Source organism: Agelaius phoeniceus, chromosome 13 (assembly GCF_051311805.1).
Source record: "Agelaius phoeniceus isolate bAgePho1 chromosome 13, bAgePho1.hap1, whole genome shotgun sequence".
NCBI lineage: Eukaryota > Metazoa > Chordata > Aves > Passeriformes > Icteridae > Agelaius > Agelaius phoeniceus.
Window position 1 is genome coordinate 18,633,746 of NC_135277.1, and position 19,517 is coordinate 18,653,262.

The 19,517-nt window shown below is 53.2% G+C and overlaps 1 protein-coding gene across 3 annotated transcripts in view; it reads left to right on the forward strand.

The window, feature by feature from the left end:
• ZNF609 (zinc finger protein 609) overlaps positions 1-19,517 on the forward strand; it is a 62,488-nt gene that overhangs the window by 7,931 nt on the left and 35,040 nt on the right. For 2 of the 3 annotated variants that reach the window (XM_077185355.1, XM_077185356.1), the window contains exon 2: positions 5,770-6,634. In XM_077185355.1, coding sequence (XP_077041470.1) covers positions 5,888-6,634 — 747 coding nt within the window. In that variant the 5' untranslated portion in view covers positions 5,770-5,887. The remainder of the gene's footprint in view (positions 1-5,769; positions 6,635-19,517) is intronic. The other variant, XM_077185357.1, reaches the window with a different exon arrangement.

The window sequence follows — 19,517 nt, forward strand, 5'->3', positions numbered from 1 at the left end:
AAGGTGCTGTTTGCCAGCCATCCTTCACAGGAACAGAATGGAGGGTTTGCTGTAGGTATCAATGTGCGTCCTGCTTGACCTGAGAACCATGTGCTGAGGACCATGGGATGGTTCTCTTGCTGATAATTTTCTTGAAATATGAAACTCTTGGACTTCCTTGTGAGTTGGTGGAAGAAATGTGAGATGTGTTTTATTCAGAAGTACATACAGAAGTGATACCTTAAAAAAAATGCACAAATTGGGAGACATCAAAGTCAAATAGTTGTAAATCTGAACTTTGGAGTCTCTTGGCATGAATAGACAAAAAATTTGGACTTTGGTAATGACACTTGCAAAACTGATGGGAGGATTAAAGAGGTACTTGTTCCAGTTTTCCCCATTTCAATGATATAAAGGAAAACCTGAAACTCTTGCTCCTCTTTGTGTTCCCCCTTTCTGTGTGCCTCATGTATCAGGGCTGTGTAGAGCCTGTTGGGAGTTGAGGGAAGTGAGGGCTTCTCAAGAGGATGTCTTTGCTAGTCAGACATGTTCAAGAACCCTGGGTTTTTCCACCCTACATCGAGTTGATCCTCATTGTATTGAGGTTATAGAAGTGTCAATAAGAGGCAAAGGCTAAATTTTAGCTATTCTGGTATTTTCTTCAAACACACTGGCACCGTGTGTCTATATCTTATATTGACAGCTTTGCTGGACGTTGTTGTGTGCTGCAGTCGTGTGGAGTTTTGCTAGAAAAGTCATATTTTAAGGTTATGTGAGTGAATGGGAGTAGGTGTGAGGTTGAATTTTGATCCCAGGAGCATCTTTTGCCCAATGATGAATGAGAAGTTGAGGCCCGAGTGTGTATTAGGGAGCAGGTGGCTGATAAGTCTCTGGAGTTTGTTTCAGGTAGGGTGATTGCCTGGCTGCCCTGCACCAAAGTGGTCTCTGCTCATCTCTCCACTTTCCTCCATCTCCAGCCTCTTCCAGTGACCTTGTATGTCCTGCTTTTGTCATGCTTGTACTGAAGTATTTCAAGCTTTTCTCAAGAATGCCAACAAATGACTCATCTCTCGAGTGCTGCCCTGTCTCAGGTTCATCTCCAGTGTCAAGGCTCAGCCTTTGGAAACTTGGGAGTCCTGGCCTAAGTTTGTCGGTGCTTCTCTCAGCGCTCTGGCTGCAGTGCATGCTGGAAGATGTAGTCTTGGTGGGGTGCACCTCCATATTAAAAAAAAGAAGGGTGGCTCCATTTTATTCAAATTGGGTTCAGCCTTCTCCCTCCTGGCAGCTTGCTGACACTGTCCCGCTCAGCCCTGAGAGCCACTGAAGTTCTGCGGGCGCCTTGTGTGAGTGCAGAGGCGGGAGCACAACTCCTCCATTCAAAATCTTGCTTAATTCCACATTGAACAGCCTGTTTTGAAGCTCTGCGCCTTGGCGTGTTTTGCAACAGCTCGGACTCCCGCAGGGCGCAGGCGGTGGAGGGATCCTGCCCCCGTTGGGTGGCAGTTCTGGAGGGTGTCATGGCAAATCTCCTTTGTCTGCTACAGCCTGACTGATGTCTGGGGGAGAGTGAACCCTCCTCCCCTGCGTGATTTCTTGAGCTGAAAGCAGCAAGTGAGTGAGGAAGCTCCTTTGTGCAGATTTCTCCGTCTCCTCTTGTTCGTGCCAGCTGGCTCGCGTTCAACATTTCTCTTTTTTTCTCTCTCTCTTTTTTTCTCTCCTCTCTCCCCCAGCTCTAGAGAGAGGGGGCGGGGAGAAAGGGAACATCTTAAAAAGAAATCTGCAGAAAAGACATGGGAGTTACTTAACAAAAATCCAACCCAAACAAGCCCAGCTGGGGGATTACAGGCGCGGTGGTAGGAGCTGAGTGGGGAGAGAGCACAGCAGCGTGGGGAAGGCAGTGTGTCTCCCCCCCACCGCCCCGAGTTTCTTTAGTCGTAAAAGGAAACAAAAAGGGATCTCATGCAGAGGCAGTGGATGGGGAGAGCAGCCGACTGGCTGCCAGCAGCTGGAGGAAGGGCCTCAGCACTGCAGCCCCTGGTGCTGCTGCCTCAGCTGGGGGCTTGTGGGGAGCCCTTTGGGGGGTTTGGCAGGCTGGGGGGGCAGCATCTCTTCTATGCCACTGCCTTTGGCTCTTTAGGGAGGGAGCAGAGGGCTCTGCTCTCCTGGGTCACTGCTGGCCAGAGCAACCATCTCACCAAACCTTCTGCTCCCTGCCTTGTGCCCGCTGGAGGAAGTGCTGCATCCTGCAGATTTTTCTCCCCCCTTCCCTGTCCTCTTTGCCTCTCCTTCTTGTGGGCATTCCTGAAAGTTAATCAGGGTGAAAATTGCAGTCAGTCATGTCTGGAAGCCACCAGAGGCTAATCCTGGAGCGCTGCAGGCTGGAGCACATGGCTATGAGACAGTCTCCCTATGTGTGGGCTGGCTGCTGCCAGGAGAAGAGCTTTCTCCTACATCTTGTCGCCCTTGGGCGGTCAATCCTTCCCAGCTTTGGTCTCCTGGCCTCCAGCAACCAGCAGAGAAAGCCGGAGTGGCCCGGGTTCGGCAGGTTCTGAGCATCCTGCACTGGTTTTAGCACATAGAGCCAGGGGCTGGCACAGATTCCTTGCTGCCTTTTAGAAGTGGAGCTGTTCTGGTGAAAGAGCTGTCTCTAGGTGTGTGTGCAGCCCTGAAAGTGAACTTTCAGGTTTGTGTCTGAATAGGGTTTGGCTCTGTCCCAGCCCGTAGATGTGGATTATAGAGGTCTCAGCACCTAATGGAGCTGAATTATTCATGTCTGGTGCTGTGTGTGTGCAGCATTCCCAAGCAGAAAGCTGTCTCCTTGTAGGATCTGCGCTCCAGGACTGCTCTTAAAACGCTTTGTTGGCAGGTCTCCAGGCCAACAAGTGAGCACATGCTTTTCATGTTGTGCGGGGATCAATCCTGCGATGGCAGGAGGTAAGGGGAAGGACACGTTTACAGCTGAATCAATCTCCTCGCTCTGTTTTCTGAGAGGCTGTGATTTGTGGCAGCGTTACTCCCCCGGCAGGAGAGTGGGAAGGATCTGGATACCACCCGGTGCTTCTCCAGCTTGGGCAAAGGAGGCACTGGGAAAGGCACCTCTTTCTCTGGGCCATGGGGTGTGGTAGCCAGGGGCTCCTATGCACCCAGAATAATGATGGTGTGTCAGGCTGGGGTCCCTGCGGGTCTGGCTTGGGAGAGGGACTCCAGATGCTCCTCTGGCTGCAGAGGCTGAGCCTGCAATAGTGGAGTAGAGAAATGGGGAGCTGGGATGGGAATTTTGGGGAGGGAAAAAGCTGTGGAAAGTGCTTTAGAACCACATCCAATAGAGCATATTTAGGAGATCCCCCCCAGATCACGTTCCAGGGTCCCAGCCTCCAGCTCTGCTCTGGAAAGGGCTGTTCCCTGCCCCAGTCCCTCTTCCTGTGGTGGCATGTCTTGAGTTCTCTGCCTCACTCTCGTCACAACGTGCCTTTACCCTGCTCTTGCCAATCCAGCATGTTCCTGTCCGTCCTGTTTGTGGTTCCCTTCTGTCTGCATTAGCAGAGCCTGGGCTCCCTCGGCACCTCCTCTGCAGGGTGAGGGTTTTTGCTCCTCTTGTTTTCTAACCCTTTGATTGTTCCTGGCTCTCCAATTGCCAGGGACCCAGCGGACTTCTGGGCTCCTTCTTCCTTTTGTTGTGGTAGGAATTGGCAAAAGCTGCTGCTGTTTGCAGAGTTTCAGACCCGAGTCCCGCTCATCTGCTGTCCTTATTCCACATGTATAAATAATACTTATGGAGATGTGTGTGCGTGTGTATGTGCACGTTTGGAGCAGCAAGGTGAATTCCGTGGTGGGAGTGGAGAGCTGGCCAAGCTGGCATTATGCAGGTGTTGCATGGAGCAGGTGATGCTACACATGTTGCAGTACAGCCCTGTCTGTCGTTTTCTTGTCACTGCAAGGTCAGATCCTTGTCTGCTTTTCCCTCTGACCTGAGCTCACCATGCCTCTTTGCCCGCTCCAACTTTGGGTCGACAACTCTTGGATTTGGAGACTGAACTTCATCCTCTGCTTTCAGCTCCTGTAGGTTTTTCCTGGGCATCAGTGGTCCACTGGTTCATTGGGATTGCTCATGGATTCCATGCTTCAGCTTAGGGCTGGGAAGGGACTGATATCAGCCAAAAATCTGGTTCATGCAGCTCGTGCTGGCTTTGCCCACCTGCACAAAGGAATTGCCTTGGATCCACGACACGAAGAGTGTCATGCAGGGCTGAGGTGGCTGCTGCCAATTGCTGGCCCCATTGATGATTTGGAGAGAGGCTCTGGAGAGGCAGGTTGATGGGATTGGACACACCAGCTTGGAGCTGGGTAGCAGGTGCTGGAGCAGGAGGAGGAGGAGGCGGCCATAGAAACACGCAGGTCAGCTTTGGGAAGCCGTTAGCGACTCCGGTGCACAAAGTGATCTCCTGATTCGGCACTTTCCTTGCTGAAATGAGAGGTCAGTGCTTTTCATTTCCAGCTTGCACGCAAGCCCCCCAGCTCCTGGGGTTAAAAATCTCCGTAATGACCTGTCAGAGAGCGGATTATTAGCTGTACAGAGCTGAGGATGCTGTGGGGAGCAGATGGAAAATGGTCTGGCTGCGGCAGCCTGGCTGATGAAAGAATCCCTGGCATTTTTACAGTGTTTGCATCTCTGGAAACGCACCGTGAAGCTGCTTTCCAGGCTCCTGCCTGCTGGGGTTTGAAGAAATTTGTGTGTGTGTGGTGTGGGGTGTTTTTGGATTGTTTTTTGGTTTTTTTATTTCTCATTTCTCTTTAAGTCAACTGTTTTTGAAGTGTCACTTGTAAATAGTACCAGGAGCAGACAGGCCTGGAGCTTGATGGGCAAGGGGAGGACAGTGCTGCTGGAGAGAAGCCTCATCCAAATGGGTGGTCAAGGATTTCTTAAGGATTCTGGAGAGCAGGTGGCCTTGCTGGGCGGTGCTGGGAAGAAGCTGTTACATGTGTTAATTATGTCTCGTCAGGGTAATTGCCATGATTCGGGTGCTGTGTCAGGTTGCGCGTGGGTGTCTTTTTTGTTTCTCTCCCTGGGGGCGAGGCTGGGAAGCAGGGAGGAGATATTTTGGGCTCACCAGGGTCAGCTGTGGCGTGGGAAGGTAGGGCTGAGCCCCCTCTTCCCAGTTAAGACTGGCTACTTATACAATTGCATCTCTGTTTCTTATTGGAAGCTTATGATGGCCAGAGGTAATGGTGGTAAATGCTCCAAATCTGGGTACTGTGTTGCTCTGCCCAGAGGTGTGGGATGGGAACCCCTATGCTTCCCACTGCAGTTTGGCCTTTGGTGATTGCTCTGACACGTCCCAAGTGTCACAGGCACTCTGAAAGCCTAGGATTTATTTCCCACCAAGGCACTTGACTTCCCTGGTGAGCAGCTCTCGTCCCTCGCAGAGAGGCTGGCGTGGAGAGGAGCCCTCCCTCTGGGTGGCATTGGCAGGAGAGGAATCAATCCTCCCTCCCAGGGGCAGCGCTCGATAATTCAGAGGGAAATGGTGAGCGGGGAAATGTGTGAGTAATGTCTTGTTGGAGCTGAGAGCCGTGACCTGCCAGGGCTGGTATTGATCGAGGAGCGGTGCCAGATGGCCGCTGCTGCGGGGGCGGCTGTGGAGCAGCCCCAGCCCAGGGGGTGCCAGAAGGATGCTGAGAGGGGGATTTGGGAGGTTGGGGGTTTCACTCTGCCCACATCTCTCCTGCCTGCAGGTGTGCCTGTCCATGGCTCTTCATGTGTAACCCTGTTCTCTTTGCTCTCCCTTCCAGCAGCGATGCCGTCACCTGGGCAGACCCGGACCACTGGAAGCCCCCCAAGGACGTAGGAGACCCCGAGGGCGTAGAGGCAGGGAAGAGCCTTGAATCGTGAGGGGCCGTTAACTCTAAGATGTCCTTGAGCAGCGGAGCTTCCGGAGGGAAAGGAATTGATGCGAACCCGGTTGAGACGTATGACAGTGGGGATGAGTGGGACATTGGTGTAGGGAATCTCATCATTGACCTGGACGCTGATTTGGAGAAGGATCAGCAGAAATTGGAAATGTCGGGCTCCAAGGAGGTGGGGCTCCCGGCACCCAACGCAGTGGCAACACTACCGGATAACATCAAGTTTGTGAGCCCAGTGCCAGGCCCGCAAGGCAAGGAGGGCAAATCAAAGTCGAAAAGGAGCAAGACTGGTAAGGACAGTGGGAAGCCGACCCCAGGGTCCTCCCTGTTCACTCCCAGTGAGGGAGCTGGTGGCAAGAAGGAGGTTCAAGGACGCTCTGGGGATGGTGCGAACTCGGGTGGTTTGGTGCCCGCCGTCACCCCGAAGAGCTCGGAGAAGTCAGCCAAGGCGTCTCGCAGTGTGGCTGGCTCCAAGAAGGAGAAGGAGGGCGGCTCGTCCAAAAGCAAGAAGGAAAGGAGTGAGGGTGCGGGGACTGCGGCAGAGAAGGAGCCCAGCGTGCTGCAGCCCCTGGCCCTGGCAGTGAGGGTGGGACAGTATGACGGGGGCCAGGGGACAGAGCCTGCTGCTGCTGAGCAGCTTGGGAGTATAGCTATTGACACGGGAGCTGCGCTCAATCCCTTGGGAGTAAAGTCGGAGCTGGAGGATGGAGAAAGTGAGTGCCGGCAGCTGAAAAAGGTGAAGTCAGAAAAGGTAAGAAAGGTGTTGGGGCATGGGTGCCATTGCTGTTGCTCACATGGCGTTGCTGTGACATGGCATTGTGGGTGACAAAGGGGTGGGATTGTGTGTCTTGTCCTGCTGGGGCCAGCACTGACATGTGGCTGGTGCCTCCTGGTTTTGGTGTGAGGGTGGTTTGGCCATGTGATGTGCTGGTGTCTGGACATGGCAGTGGAATGGCACTGGTCCAGCTTGGCTTCTGGGAACCATGTGTAAGCAAATCACCTGCAGACTGTTGTCTCTGCACCATCCTGATGAGATTTAGTTTTCCTCAGTGCATTGGCTGTGTGGAATAGGTCCAGGCCTCTCTAGCCTCTGTCACTCTGAAGTGAAGGTGATGCCCTGGTGCTTTGTCTGCTACATGTCCCAAGGGGACACAAAGAGTGTGTGCTGTGCTCTGTGTCATGCTGGCTTCACCGTGTGTGTCAAGGTTTCCTGCAGCACCCAAAGGAATGTATTTCTCTCCAGTTGCATCATGTGCAGAGATGGATCCCTTAACACATTGGTGGATGTGGGATCTGCATGGGCATGTGGGTGAGCACAAGGAGCAGGGCTGACAGGAGTCACCGCCTCGTTCCCAGGTCTGTCAATGGTACATGGGCTCTGTCCCACTTCTGGTGGTGATCCAGGGCTGGGGGTGGCTGTGGGTGATGTTTGACGTGTCACTCCTCTACTAACACGTGGCGGTGATGCTGAGCTGGCCAAGCTGCTCTTCCAGGTCACCAGAGGCACTAAAAGCCCTGTCAATGGCAGATGGCCAGTGGGGTGAGTGGCTGCCTGTCCATCTGGGTAATGCTGGGCTCTGGGTGGCTACTCTGTGTCTGGATGTGGCCACTTTTCAGGACTCTTCTCTGGTTTCTGAGGAATCACAGTGGCCGATGTGATTTCTGGTTCAGATGGGGAAGGCTTCAAGTGTGTGGAGGTCTGTGCTTTCCTCTGTGCCAGCTGCACACAGGGTGTTGCTGGTGTGTGCCTGTGAAGCCGTGTGTATGTCACACACAGGGTGAGCATCACAAGTGTGTGTGCTGGAGTTGGCTTTGCCCTGTTGCCATCAACATGTGCCAGGGTGTCAGGACAGTGGCTGGGGAATATGAAAAGCATTGTCATCATGTTTGCAGCCAGAGGTTCCCTGGGAGGATTTCTGCTTTGTCATGGGGATCACAATGTGGGCACTGGGATGGGTGGGGAGGGCACAGTGGCATCCTGGGGCAGGTGATTGAAGCCTGTAAAATTCAGGAGGGGTGTGGCGACATCTTGTTCCTTTGTCTGTTCTGGCTAAGAAACCAAAGTGGATGAAACCAGGAAGAGCAGCAGATGCTCTTTTGCATGATGGACTGGAATGCTGCTGCTAAAAGCTGTGGATGCTGAAAGTCCACCTGTGATTTGGGGCACCTGAGTGGGTTTGTGGAGGACAAACTCATTGGGGGGGTGTACAGGGCAATGTGTTTTGGCTTGGGAAAAGCATGAGGAGGACAGAAGCTTGGGAATTGGTTTGGGAAATACCTCAACATGCTTGGCTGTTATGTTCCCTCATAGCCATCTGTGCTGGCTGCTGTGACAGCCAACACTGGAGCTGGCTGGACCTTGGGTCATACCCTGCACGGCTTTGCTGTGTTCTTGCAATTAAAGATTTATTTCTTTCACTGATACTGCTGCAGAAACTCTTTGCAGTTGGAGATACCAGTGTGATGTGTGGTGTTGGTGGACGAGAAGCTCCACACACCCCGGTCATGTGTGCTGGCACCTGGAAACCCCTCTGTGTCCTGGGCTCGTTCCTCCTGTGTGGGCAGCAGGGGAAGTGGGGGGATTTTGCCTCTGCCCTGCTCAACTGAGACTGCACCTGCAGAGCTGCCTCCAGCCATGGGATCCCAACATGAGAAGAATGTGGAACTGCTGGAGTGAGTCCACAGGAGGCCATGGAGATGCTCTGAGGGCTGGAGCCCTTCTGCTCTGGAGCCAGGCTGGGAGAGCTGAGGGTACTCACCTGGAGAAGAGAAGGCTCCAGTGAGACCTCAGGGCCCCTTCCAGTGCCTGAATGGTCTCCAGGAGAGCGGGAGAGGGAACTTTGATCAAGGAGTGCCAGGACATGGGGCAGTGGCTTCCCACTTGCAGAAGACAGGGCTACATGGGATATTGGGAAGAAACACTTTCCTGTGAGGGTGGTGAGGCCCTGGCACGGGTTTCTCTTGAGAAGCTGTGGCTGCCCCATCCCTGGAACTGTTCCAGACCGGGTTGGACAGGGCTTGAAGCAGCCTGGTCTAGTGGGAGGTGTCCCTACCCATGGCAGGAGGCGGAAAAGATGGGCATTAAGGTCACTTCTAACCCAAATGATTCTATCTTCTCCATGCTGACACCTGGTGAGGATGGTTCTGCCATTTTAGTTGTCCAGATTGAAGCATAACCCCCTTGCTGAAAGCTCAGGCTGGAGGGCTGATCCCTGTTTTGAGAAGGGATTTGATGTCTGGATCTGCAGGAACATGTGTCACTTAGGAGGAAGCATTGTCTGTGTTTCATCAGCCTCCTGGGGGCAGCTGGATGGCTTCCTTTGGGTCGGGAAAGCCGTGGGCGAGGAGAAGAAAGGTGTCTGCATGGTAAGGGGTGGGAAAGCAGTTTTGTGTCTTGAGGAAGAGACTGAGGCTGGGTGGATGCCTGGGGCAGGGTGGAGAACCAATGGGATGCAGTGGGGGATGTGGCCTTGGGCTCATCCTATCTCCCGAAAGCTGCAACCACGTCCCAAAAACTGCATGTGGAGTCCAAAGGACAAGCCAAGAGCAGAGGTATGTGCTGGCTGTGGGAGGGAGGGCAGCTCCTCCAGGCAGTGCATCGAGAGGATTAAGGTGGCAGGTTCATTCTGGCCTGGGGACAAACCCTGCTTGGCAAGCGAGAAACTTGCTCAGACTGAAACAGGAACAGCCACAGCGTGACTCAGGCCAACCTTTGGTCTCCGTCAGCTTGTCCTTTGCTTAACCCTGCGCTGCTCCCACTTCCGTTTCGGGCAGGGAAGCTGGTCTCCATCTGCAGATGAAGAAAAGGAGACTGTCTGTCCCTCCACTGCTGCAGCCTGGGGTGGGTGACCTCCCTGGAGGTCAGACAAAAGAGATATGTGCTGAGCCAGTAGCTGCCAGCCAGGAGGCTCTGTTGTATCTCCATGGCTGGAATAATGAGCGCTTTGGCAGGGAGCGTTTTTCCTTGACGAGGTGCTTCAATGCCGCAGCCAGCTCTTGCCCCAACCAGCTCTCCCCATTTGCCTCTACTTCTGCTTTTGTGTTCTTCCAGTATCTCGCTGTAGGGTTTGGCAGCCATCGAGTCCTTGTTGGGTGTAGGAAGGAGCTTTGGGTTTTGCCAGACTTTTCCACCTCAGTTGGTGCTCCATGGCTCTGTCCATAGGGAGGTTCACCCTTGCTCCCATGTCTGACACAGTAGTGATGGAGCCTGTGGACGTGGCCCTTGGGCTCCATTGGATGTCTTTTGCCAGCATGACCCCATGGCTCTGGTTGCTGCTTTCTGGGGTGAAGCCTCAGGAGCTGAATATCCCAAATATCCTTTTTCTTGGTGTGGATCTTGGCTGTGTCCTGGCTTGTTACGTGCTCTCCTCAAACCTGATGCCATCAGTGTGTTGGGGCATAGGCAATTAACTTCTCCAGAGATGGGGCTGATCTTGATGAAACCCACTGGTGATAACCCTGCTGAGACTTTCCAGGATCTCTGGGATGGGATGGGCTGAGCCCCTTGAGAAGGTTTGCTTTTGGCTGTGGTCAGTGCCTGGGAAGGTCCTCGGAGCTCCAAAAAATATTTGGAGGGGCAGCAGTGGGAGCTTAAAATACTCACAGCAGGGAGAGAAAAGATCTTGTGCTGGTGGACTCATGAGCATGGTGACCAGTGGCTGGGTCAGTCCCTGGGTCACTGGGGATGGCTGGAGCTGAGCTGGGGTTTAGTTTGCTTTGCTTTGCTTTGCTTTGCTTTGCTTTGCAGGGACACTGGTGCTGGGAGGGAATGGCAGCTCGGTGAGCAGCCGAGCTCAGCAAAATGGCCGTGCACGGAGGAGCAGCGCTGGTTTTGCCCCACCAGCTGCCGTGGCATGGCTGAGCTGGCCTTGGGGCTGGTGGCTGAGCTGGCCCCTTGCTCAGCAGCCCTGCACCCACCACACTGCTCACCCCGGGCCCCTGCACCCGCTCCCGGCACTCTGGGGCGTGCTGGCCCAGCCGGGGGATGTTGAGCATTAAACAAAAGAGCCTCCCAGCTCTTGGCTGCCGCTCCGGCTTTGTTTTGATTGAGAGGTTGTTCAGCAGGAGGAGGGAGGGGTTTTTTTTTTTTTCCCTTCTCTTCTGACGAGCATCCAGATGTGATGCTGCTGCAGACAAGGGAAAGGCAAACAGAAGCCGCTGGAGACTCGGCTCTTCTGAAAAGCCTCTCTGGGTCACGTGTGCTGCGGTTTTGGGCAACCAGGAGGGTGGATTCATCCGTGTCCCTCTGAGGGAGAGGGGGTGGAAGGCACCGGTGCATTTTTTTTCTCCTGAATTTCTCCCTAGGCACAGTGTAGTGATGTCCTGTGCGTGCTCAGAGCAGACATCCCTGCTGTGGGTGACCTGATAGAGAGGGGCTCTTGTAAGATGGGGGACACTGCAGTGTGTTCACACCAAAACTGGTGTGAAAATGCCCTTGCAGTTCTGTGGGAGGACAGTGTGGCAACGGAGGGAGTGTTTGGGGTCAGGTGACAATGGAGACAGTGGGGTGGTGACACCACCAGTGGCAGCTGCCAAAAAAAAAATACACCCAAAAATGCATCTGTGCACTGTCCCTGCTGCTGCTGGCTTATCCAGCAGTTTGCAGGGTGGCTTTGGTGTCACCTTTGTGGACCTTCTTGCCCTAATCCAGGATTGCAGACCTGCATGGTGCCCCCAGTGCTGGTCCTACAGCCTCAGTGGGACCCCCAAGTCCCAGGTGTCCTGCACCATTAATCCTTTACCTGGAGTGAAAGCATGGTTGCCTCTTTTTAGCCATTTTTCCACTGCTGGGGGAAGGGATGAGACTTGGTTGTGCATGTAGCAGCAAGGATTGGGGTGAGGATTCCTGTGTGACTCTAGCTCGAAGAGGTGAGATTTCCCAGTCCCTCAACTGGGTCCAAGCCTAACAGGAGATGGCCACAGACACTCTTAGGATCATTTCTTGACGTGGGAGAGAACCTGGATGAGATGTTGGGGGTGATCCCGGCCTTCTGCTTTGAAGATGTGCTTGGGATTTTGACTCCTGTGAGGTTCCTTGTCTTAGGGCCAGAGTTTGGATGGAGAAACTCCCAGTGGAGCTGTTTTTGGTGAAAACAGTTGTTTCTTTTTCAGCCCCTCCAAAGCTGGCTTTGGAGCTTGTGCTCACCCTGTTCTTTTTTTACCCAGGGATTTTTAGGGCATGTGGGAAGCCCAGTGCTTGGGTAGGGACCTCTTCATGCCCAAAACCCTGGGGAGAAGTTGTTTCCCAGTCCTTGCTCTGCAGGGCTTGTTTCTTTCCAGGCAGTGGCAACCAGCGTGACATGGGCAGCCCAGGGAGGTGGCAAGGACGTGCAGGCAGCTACCGGCTCTTGCCTGATCCTCTCGCCGTGGTTCTTTTTCTCCAGCAGTGCTGGAATTGGCTGCCTCCAGAGCTGCTGACAGAGCTGTGTTGGGAGTCCTTGGGAATGACACCACTCATTTCCTTATTGTCCCCGGCTCCGCCGCCCAGAGCCTTCTGCTCTAGGAACAAGGCAAGAAGGGGGCACGCAGCCAACATGTGTCAAGAGCTACAAAGGAGGAAATTGGCCTCGTTCACTTCAAACCATGGGGTTACTGCTGGAGTTTTGGCTCCTGCTGAGAGGTTATTTATATGTGGGCTTTCTTTTATAACCACTGGATGTAGCAGGCTGGGAGTTCCAGCTGATCCCACCTCTGAAGGCTTTGCAAAGGGAAAATTGCATCTTTCCCTGGTTGCTTTCCCAGATGGCCGTGTTAGGAAGGACTGAAAGGCTGAGTTAGCTTTGATGCCTGACCCATCAGCATTGCTGTATCGCAGTGAATTGGCTGTCATGCCGAAACATGGCTCAATCTCCACCAGAATGGACAGCAGGACATGTGGCTCCCTGTCAAGGACATGGTGGTAGGAAATAGAGCAGTGCTGGGAAAGAAGAGAAAAAAACCTCCCCACTCCTGAAGCGTGAGAGCAGAACGACACCGTGGTAATGAAGGGGCTGATAGAGGGGAGACAGAGGTGGAACAGCCCCTTCTCAGCTTCCTTGGTGCAAGTGACCTGCAAATCTGCTCCCCCAGTGCTTTGATGAGAGATTTTGATGGGAAGGCCGGCGGGTGATTGATCCTGCTGACTCATGGACCTGATTCCTCCCTTGAGAGCGATGGCAGCTGCTGGAGATGGGTCAGATTTTGAGGCTAACGGGCTCTGGTAGACTCTGTGGTGTTTTTTTGCTTTGCTTCCAGGCTGGCGGTAGCTGCTCATTAGCCTAATGACCCCAGTTACCCAGCACCATTTATCTGCCGAGGGAGATTTCTTTAAAGGAAGATTTGCGCCTCTGGAGCGCTGTGCAACCCCGAAGGCTTCAAAACCCAGCGAGCTGCTCCCGCAGCCCTGCCGGGGAGCTGATGCAGGGGGAGTGTGCCAGGAATAACCCGCTAATGAGCAAAGCTGCTTCTCCACCCGGCAGCCAGGGAGGCCACAGGAAAGGGCAGCAGAGCACAGGCTGCCTGCATTTCCCCTCCTATGCTTTTAGAGGCTGCTTGGTTGGGGATTCGCTGCCTTTTCCCTGTTTGCTGCAGGCATGACATCTTCTGTGCCACTGCTTTCACAGTGCTGCATTGCTCTGCTGCTGCTCTCGAGGATGCTTTGGGCTGGAGCTGTGAAATCCATCTTCCCTGTGAATCCTTGTATGCATGCAACCCTGGAGATGTGTTGGGCAAGAGGGCCAACACACTTATATCCCCAGAGCTGAAGTTAGGCAGGAGAAAAGGCAGTGGTGATTGCTGTGGACTTTCTGGGGTGGTTTTGTGACATTCCTACCTCGTGGTGATCAGTGCCTGGAGCTTGAGCACTCATTGGGTGCAGGAGGAGCCACCCCAGGGCTCAGAGCTGTTGAGCAGCAGCTGGGAGAGCAGCCCAGGGCTGGGAAGCAACTGCCAGGCTCCGGAATGATTTAAAGCCACCAGCAGCCTGACGATATGTTGTATTCGGTGACAACATCTGCTCGAGATATTCCTGTCCCTGTTACTCATTCCTGCCCACAGACCAGCTCAGGGAACTGATCTGATGTAAATAAATGTGCTCAGGGTTTTCTGGGGTGAGCTTAGCTTGTGGGCTGGCATGGATGGGGCATGGGCAGTGGTGATGGCACTGGGGCTGGAGGTGGTGGCATAGCAGTGGTAGTGGCACCTGGGGCTGGACATGGGGGCTTTGCTGGGGCCATGCTGTGGTGTAAAGGTTTTAGGGGCTCACTGGCCTCTCACAGGGCTCACAGTAGCTTTGGCAAGCTCTGCTGAACCCAGGAAAGCACATGGTGCCTGTGCTCCCCATCCCTCCTCCTCCTGTGCCCCCAGCCTTGCCAGCTGAATGGTGCCAGCTCCATCCCAGTGTTCTGTGGGCAGGATAAATCCCTTTGCAGGAAGATGCTACCATGGAGCTTTTGTACTGTGAGGTGATGGCATCTACTCACATCTGCTGACTTTTCCCCTGAAGTGGCTTTAGAACTTGGTATCTAGATTTACCTTAAAATACTGTCTGGCCCTCGTTCACTTGGGATGTCTTGGAATGTGTTGTGGTGAATAGTGCAGAGGGCATTCCTGCTCTGCAGGCCTGAGCTGGAATTCTGGTTGGGATGTGATGTGGAGTCACCATGTTTTGGTGAGGGGATGGGATGTGATAAAGCTCAAAAGTGGATTTTGTCTGGTGCTGAGGGAGTAAGAGAAGCCCCTGGGCTGCCCTCCCTTAACGCAATTGCTGGAGCCTGTGTGTCTGAGTTTCCCCTGTCATCTGCATGGATTGGCTGCTCCTGTTAGGCTTGAGCATGGGGTTTGCTGGGGGGAGCACAAGGGTGCTCTGGGTAGAGAAGGCACCATTGCAGCTACAAATCCTGTGGTTGTTGTACCACAGGTTGTGGTTTGGTTTTTTTCCCAAGGCAGAAAGTAATTTCCTTCTGGGAAGCTCTGTCTCTCCCCCAGTTAGCCCCAGAAATGCAGTGCTGTGCTATTTCCCCAGGTACAATGCAAATGCTGTTCCCAGACTCCCCCTGCTCACCCTCCCACCCCTCTCTCCACTCTTTGGGGTGCAGATACACTGCCTCCCACACTGGGAATGGCCCTCTCATATGGTTAACAGATGGCTGAGGCGTGTTCTGGAGTCAACTGCATGCCATGTGGCTGGTGGTCACCATCCTGGGATCAGCCCACAGAAAAAGGACCCTGGAGCTGGGACTTGGTCCTGTGTTTGGGCTGGACCAGAGGAGGGAGAGCTGCAGCCACCTGGTGGGTTGTCTGTGGATGGTGGCAAGTGGAGTCTTGGGGTCTGTTGTCTGAAAGGAAAGGCCATCCCAAAAATCACTGGTACCACTGCAGCTGGGATGCTCCATCATGGCTGTGGTGCAGAGGAAAGGCTCTGATGTCCATGTGGTCCCACACCAGACAAGGTGCACACTGAGAGCCATGGCTACTGTGACTACACCAGCTCCAGGCAAGTATTTCCAGCTGGTGCTGCCCTGCCAGCTTGGGATCCTGTCCAAGCCCCAGGTCTGCACTTCTGTGTCCCTCTGACCCATGTGGTGTAAAGAATGGATGCCCCTTTGCAAGGAGAAAGGAACAAAGAAAGGGTTCAGTGAAAGGGTGGTGAGGCATTGTTGGAACAGGCTGCCCAAGGAAGTGGGGGAATCACCATCCCTGGAAGTGTTCAAAAAGTGTGTGGCTGTGGCACTTGGGGTTTGGTGGTGAACGTGGAGAGGTCCAGCCACTGGAGGTCTTCTTCAGATTTTATGAATCTATGAAATCTGGAGCCAAGTTCTGGGGATCAAATGGCTAAGAAAGGCTTGGAGGAGCAGAAGAGCACTGGGTCTGGGCTCTATGTGCTCAGAGGCCAGGGGAAATTGCTTTCCAAGGCTGAAAGGGGAGGATGGCTGGGCTCCAGGCAGCTCTTGGAGGTGGTGACAGGGTCATCAAGCACAGCTGTCCTGTGCTGGCAAAGCCTCTCCTGCCCAGGTGGGACCAGTGGATCTGTGCGGGCTTTGTACACAGAGAGAAGTTTCAGGGTTTCCAGGGCTGTTTGCTGTTCTGTGGCTTGGAGGGGAGGAAGGTGACTGTGTCTATGTATCATGGACCTGGTTTGCTGACAGGAAGGTTTCTTTCTTTGCTCAGCATTAACATTTCAAGGAGCAGGAACTTTTTGGGCATTAGTGTTTTATGGTTTCACAGGCTGGCTATTAGTGCTTTTCTTTGTGGGTAGGATGAGCTAGCTGGAGGGGCTGAGTGGTGAACGGCCCTTTGAAGGAAACCAGCCTTTTGGTCAAACCCCATGGGAAGAGCTGCCTGACCTGGGGGAAGAGTCAAAGCCCCTTGGTAGTGGGGAGAGCAGGTGGTTTAGCTTTCAGACTGGGTCTGGATCTTGCATACAAAAAGCCAAGGTTGCATGTGAAACCACAGCTAAACATGACCAAATATGCCATGGCTTTGCCAGATCACTGCCTGGCTTGTGGAAGAGCCAGGTGCCAGGAAAAGGCCCTGCTTTAGAGGGGCTCACAGCCTGTGCTCCCCCCCTGCTGCTTCCTCTGGACCAAGAAAACAGGAGCTGTTGGTGTTCCCTGTGATAGATCTCTCAGCAGTAGCTTGGACCAGTGTGTGTCCTGTCCACGTGGTCTCTCAGTAGGGTCAGTGTATGCCTGTTCCCCCAGGGATCATGAGGAGGTTCACAGCATTAAAAAATGGAATTGTTGGGATTTTCAGGCTGTGTACTCATCAGTACAGGCTCTGGCAGGAGCAGCTCCCTCTATGGGCACCTGCAAAGGAGGAGGACACAGCAGAGAGGGCAACAGCACATCTGGTTCTCGTTTTTCTTGTATGAACAGAGGCTGTTTTGGGGTTCCTTTGCACCACCCTTGTACAGTGCTCTCAGTGTGCTTGAGCCCCAGGACCAAATGTGTCTGCCTTCTGACAGGGAAGGGGCTCTCCTCAGCTCTTGGCTGGGAGGACAGGAGCCATCTTCATGGTGACCTGATGGCCTTTGGCCACAGGAACGAGTGACTAGACTTGCAGGTGCCTGTTTCTGGGCAAGAAACCAATGGTTTCATCCTCCAGGCCACCAAAAGAAAGCAGACAGATTTTTCTGGGCAAAGAGGGGATCCAGTTTGGTGCAGATCTCAAGGTGGTAGCACAAGGAGCCCGTGATGAGAGGTTGTGATGAGAGGTTGCCTTCTCTTTTGAAGTCACCATCATGAACCAGAGCATGTCAAGTAGGGCTGAGAGACTGGAGTAAATGGGATGTTTTTGGGCATAGAGATGTGTTACAGTGCAGTGCTTTACTCCTTACCACTGCTTCACTGTTGTGTGTTGTCCCAAAGCCTTTGGGAATGTTCCTTCCTGGTTGAGCTGTTTCAAACATGATGCTGAGGCAGCGCCCAGTGAGGTGGCTCGGCAGCCCCTGTCAGCTGAGCAATCCCAGCCTCCTGCCAGGGAGTGAGGCCATTAAAACCCAGCCTCCTCTGGGAGCTGATGGTCTGATATGGGAGATGGAAGGAGCGTTGCTTTCAATTTCCTTTTGATCCTAATGAGCCGGTGTGGGAGACTCAGATGGCTTGGTTGTGTTGGGGGCTGTTAGCTCCAGCACTCAAGAGCTGCTCTCAGGTCTGCTTTGCTTCTCAGTTCTAGGAAATGGAATAAAGAGAAAACCACTTAGGAGGATTTTAATCAGAACTTGGCAGAAGAACTTAAGAAAGCCCAAGAAATCTTCTGACAACCACACTTCATACTGAGATTGCCAGTGAATGGGAAGGGCAAAGACAGGGCCTTGGCCCAGGTGGGTTGGGTTTCTTCTGGCTCGTTTAATGGGATGCCATTAGCATTCCTGCCCTCCCTGGCTGGGAGGGGAGGGAGAAAATAAATCTTCTTCAAAATGCTGGAGACTTGTCAGCTGGAAATGAGGCTGAGTCTTCTGGGAGTAGATGATGAAAGTCATCCCAGACCTGCTGGAGATGGCCAGCATGGTTCAGGAGGAGGAGTTGGTGTAATTTTTACTAATAGTGGCCTTGGAGTTTGAGAGAGTCTTGTGGTGTGGTTGTATTTCTTCAAGAGGTTGATCTTGGCAGGCTGGAGAGGTGGGTCTGTGTGAAACTCATGAAGTTCAGCAAGGCCAAGTACAAGGTCCTGCCCCTGGGTTGGTGCCATCCCTAGCACAAAAACAGGCTGGGTGGAGAATAGATTGAGCACAGCCCTGGGAGAGGGGCCTGGGGATGCTGGTGGGGGACAGATTGGATGTGGCCTGGCAGTGTCTGCTTGTAGCCCTGAAAGCCAACCTGGGCTGCATCCAGAGGAGTGGAGCTGGCAAGTGGAGGGAGGGGGACACCTGCTCAGGTGATTCACCACCTGCAGAGCTGCCTCCAGTCTGGAGGACCAACATCAGAAGCTGCAGGAGTGAGTCCAGAGAATGCCATAGAGATGCTCAGAGAGCTGGAGCTCCTCTGCTCTGGAGCCAGGCTGGGAGGACTGGGGGTGTTCACCTGGAGAAGAGAAGGCTCCAGTGAGACCTTAGAGCCCCTTTGACTGCCTAAATGGTCTCCAAGAGAGCTGGAGAAGGACTTTGGACAAGGGTCTGGAATGCTAGGACAAGGGGAAATGGCTTCCCACTGCTAGAGGGCAGGGTTAGATGGGATATTGGGAAGAAATTGTTTCCTGTGAGGGTGGTGAGGCCCTGGCACAGGTTTCCTGGAGAAGGTGTGGCTGCATCGTCCTTGGACGTGTTCTAGACCAGGTTGGAGGGGGGTTGGAGCAACCTGGTATAGTGGGAGGTGTCCCTGCCCATGGCAGGAGATTGGAAAGAGAGTTTGAACATCCTTTCCAACCCAAACTGGTCTGTGATTCAGTGGTGCTGAGCTGTTGCTGGTGAGTGCTGTTGGGAGTGAGAAATCTGCTATGAGGTTCAAAGCCTTCGTGGATGATGTCCGGTTTCAAACTAAGATGTGTGAGGAGTGGACAAACCTGTTGCTGTTTCATCTGGAGAGCTAATGAAATCTCAGCTCCCCAGATCCTCACTTAGAGCTGATGGCGAGTTTCCCATAACATCTTCTTAGTCCAAGTTTCTTGTTTCAGCTGTAACTCCTTTTGTAAATTGTTATTTTGGAATATTTGATTAAAAATCCATGGAGTGGTATGAGTAGCTTGACCATTTAGGGGCAGGAGAGTTGCAAGAGCAGTTCTTGCATGTGTGTCCTGCAGCTGGGTAACCCAAACCAGCTTTTGTTTTCTGATTCCTGGGGAGGGGAGCATGTAGTTCTGGTTTATGAGTGTGGGCCTGGCAGAAACCAGAAATTGCTGAGCAGAACCCCCCCCTCCCCCCCCCCCCAAGTTGTGTTTATTTGTAAAGGGCTTTTCAAGACTGCATTGTACCACTGCTTTTTGTTTTACTGATATTCCAGCATCTGGACTGTTTTCCTAAATGTACTTTCATCCAAGGAGAGATTAAGGGAGTGAGAACTGTTCTGATAAAGCTGCCAAAAATAATCTTTGCTTGAGACTAAGTACTGCTCTTGGGACTTTGTCTTGTAAAACAATTTGTGGGTGAGCATGAAGAACCATCCTAGGAAGCCCCAAATGCTCCAGATTGTTGTTCCTGCTGGGAGGTTGGAGCACTATAA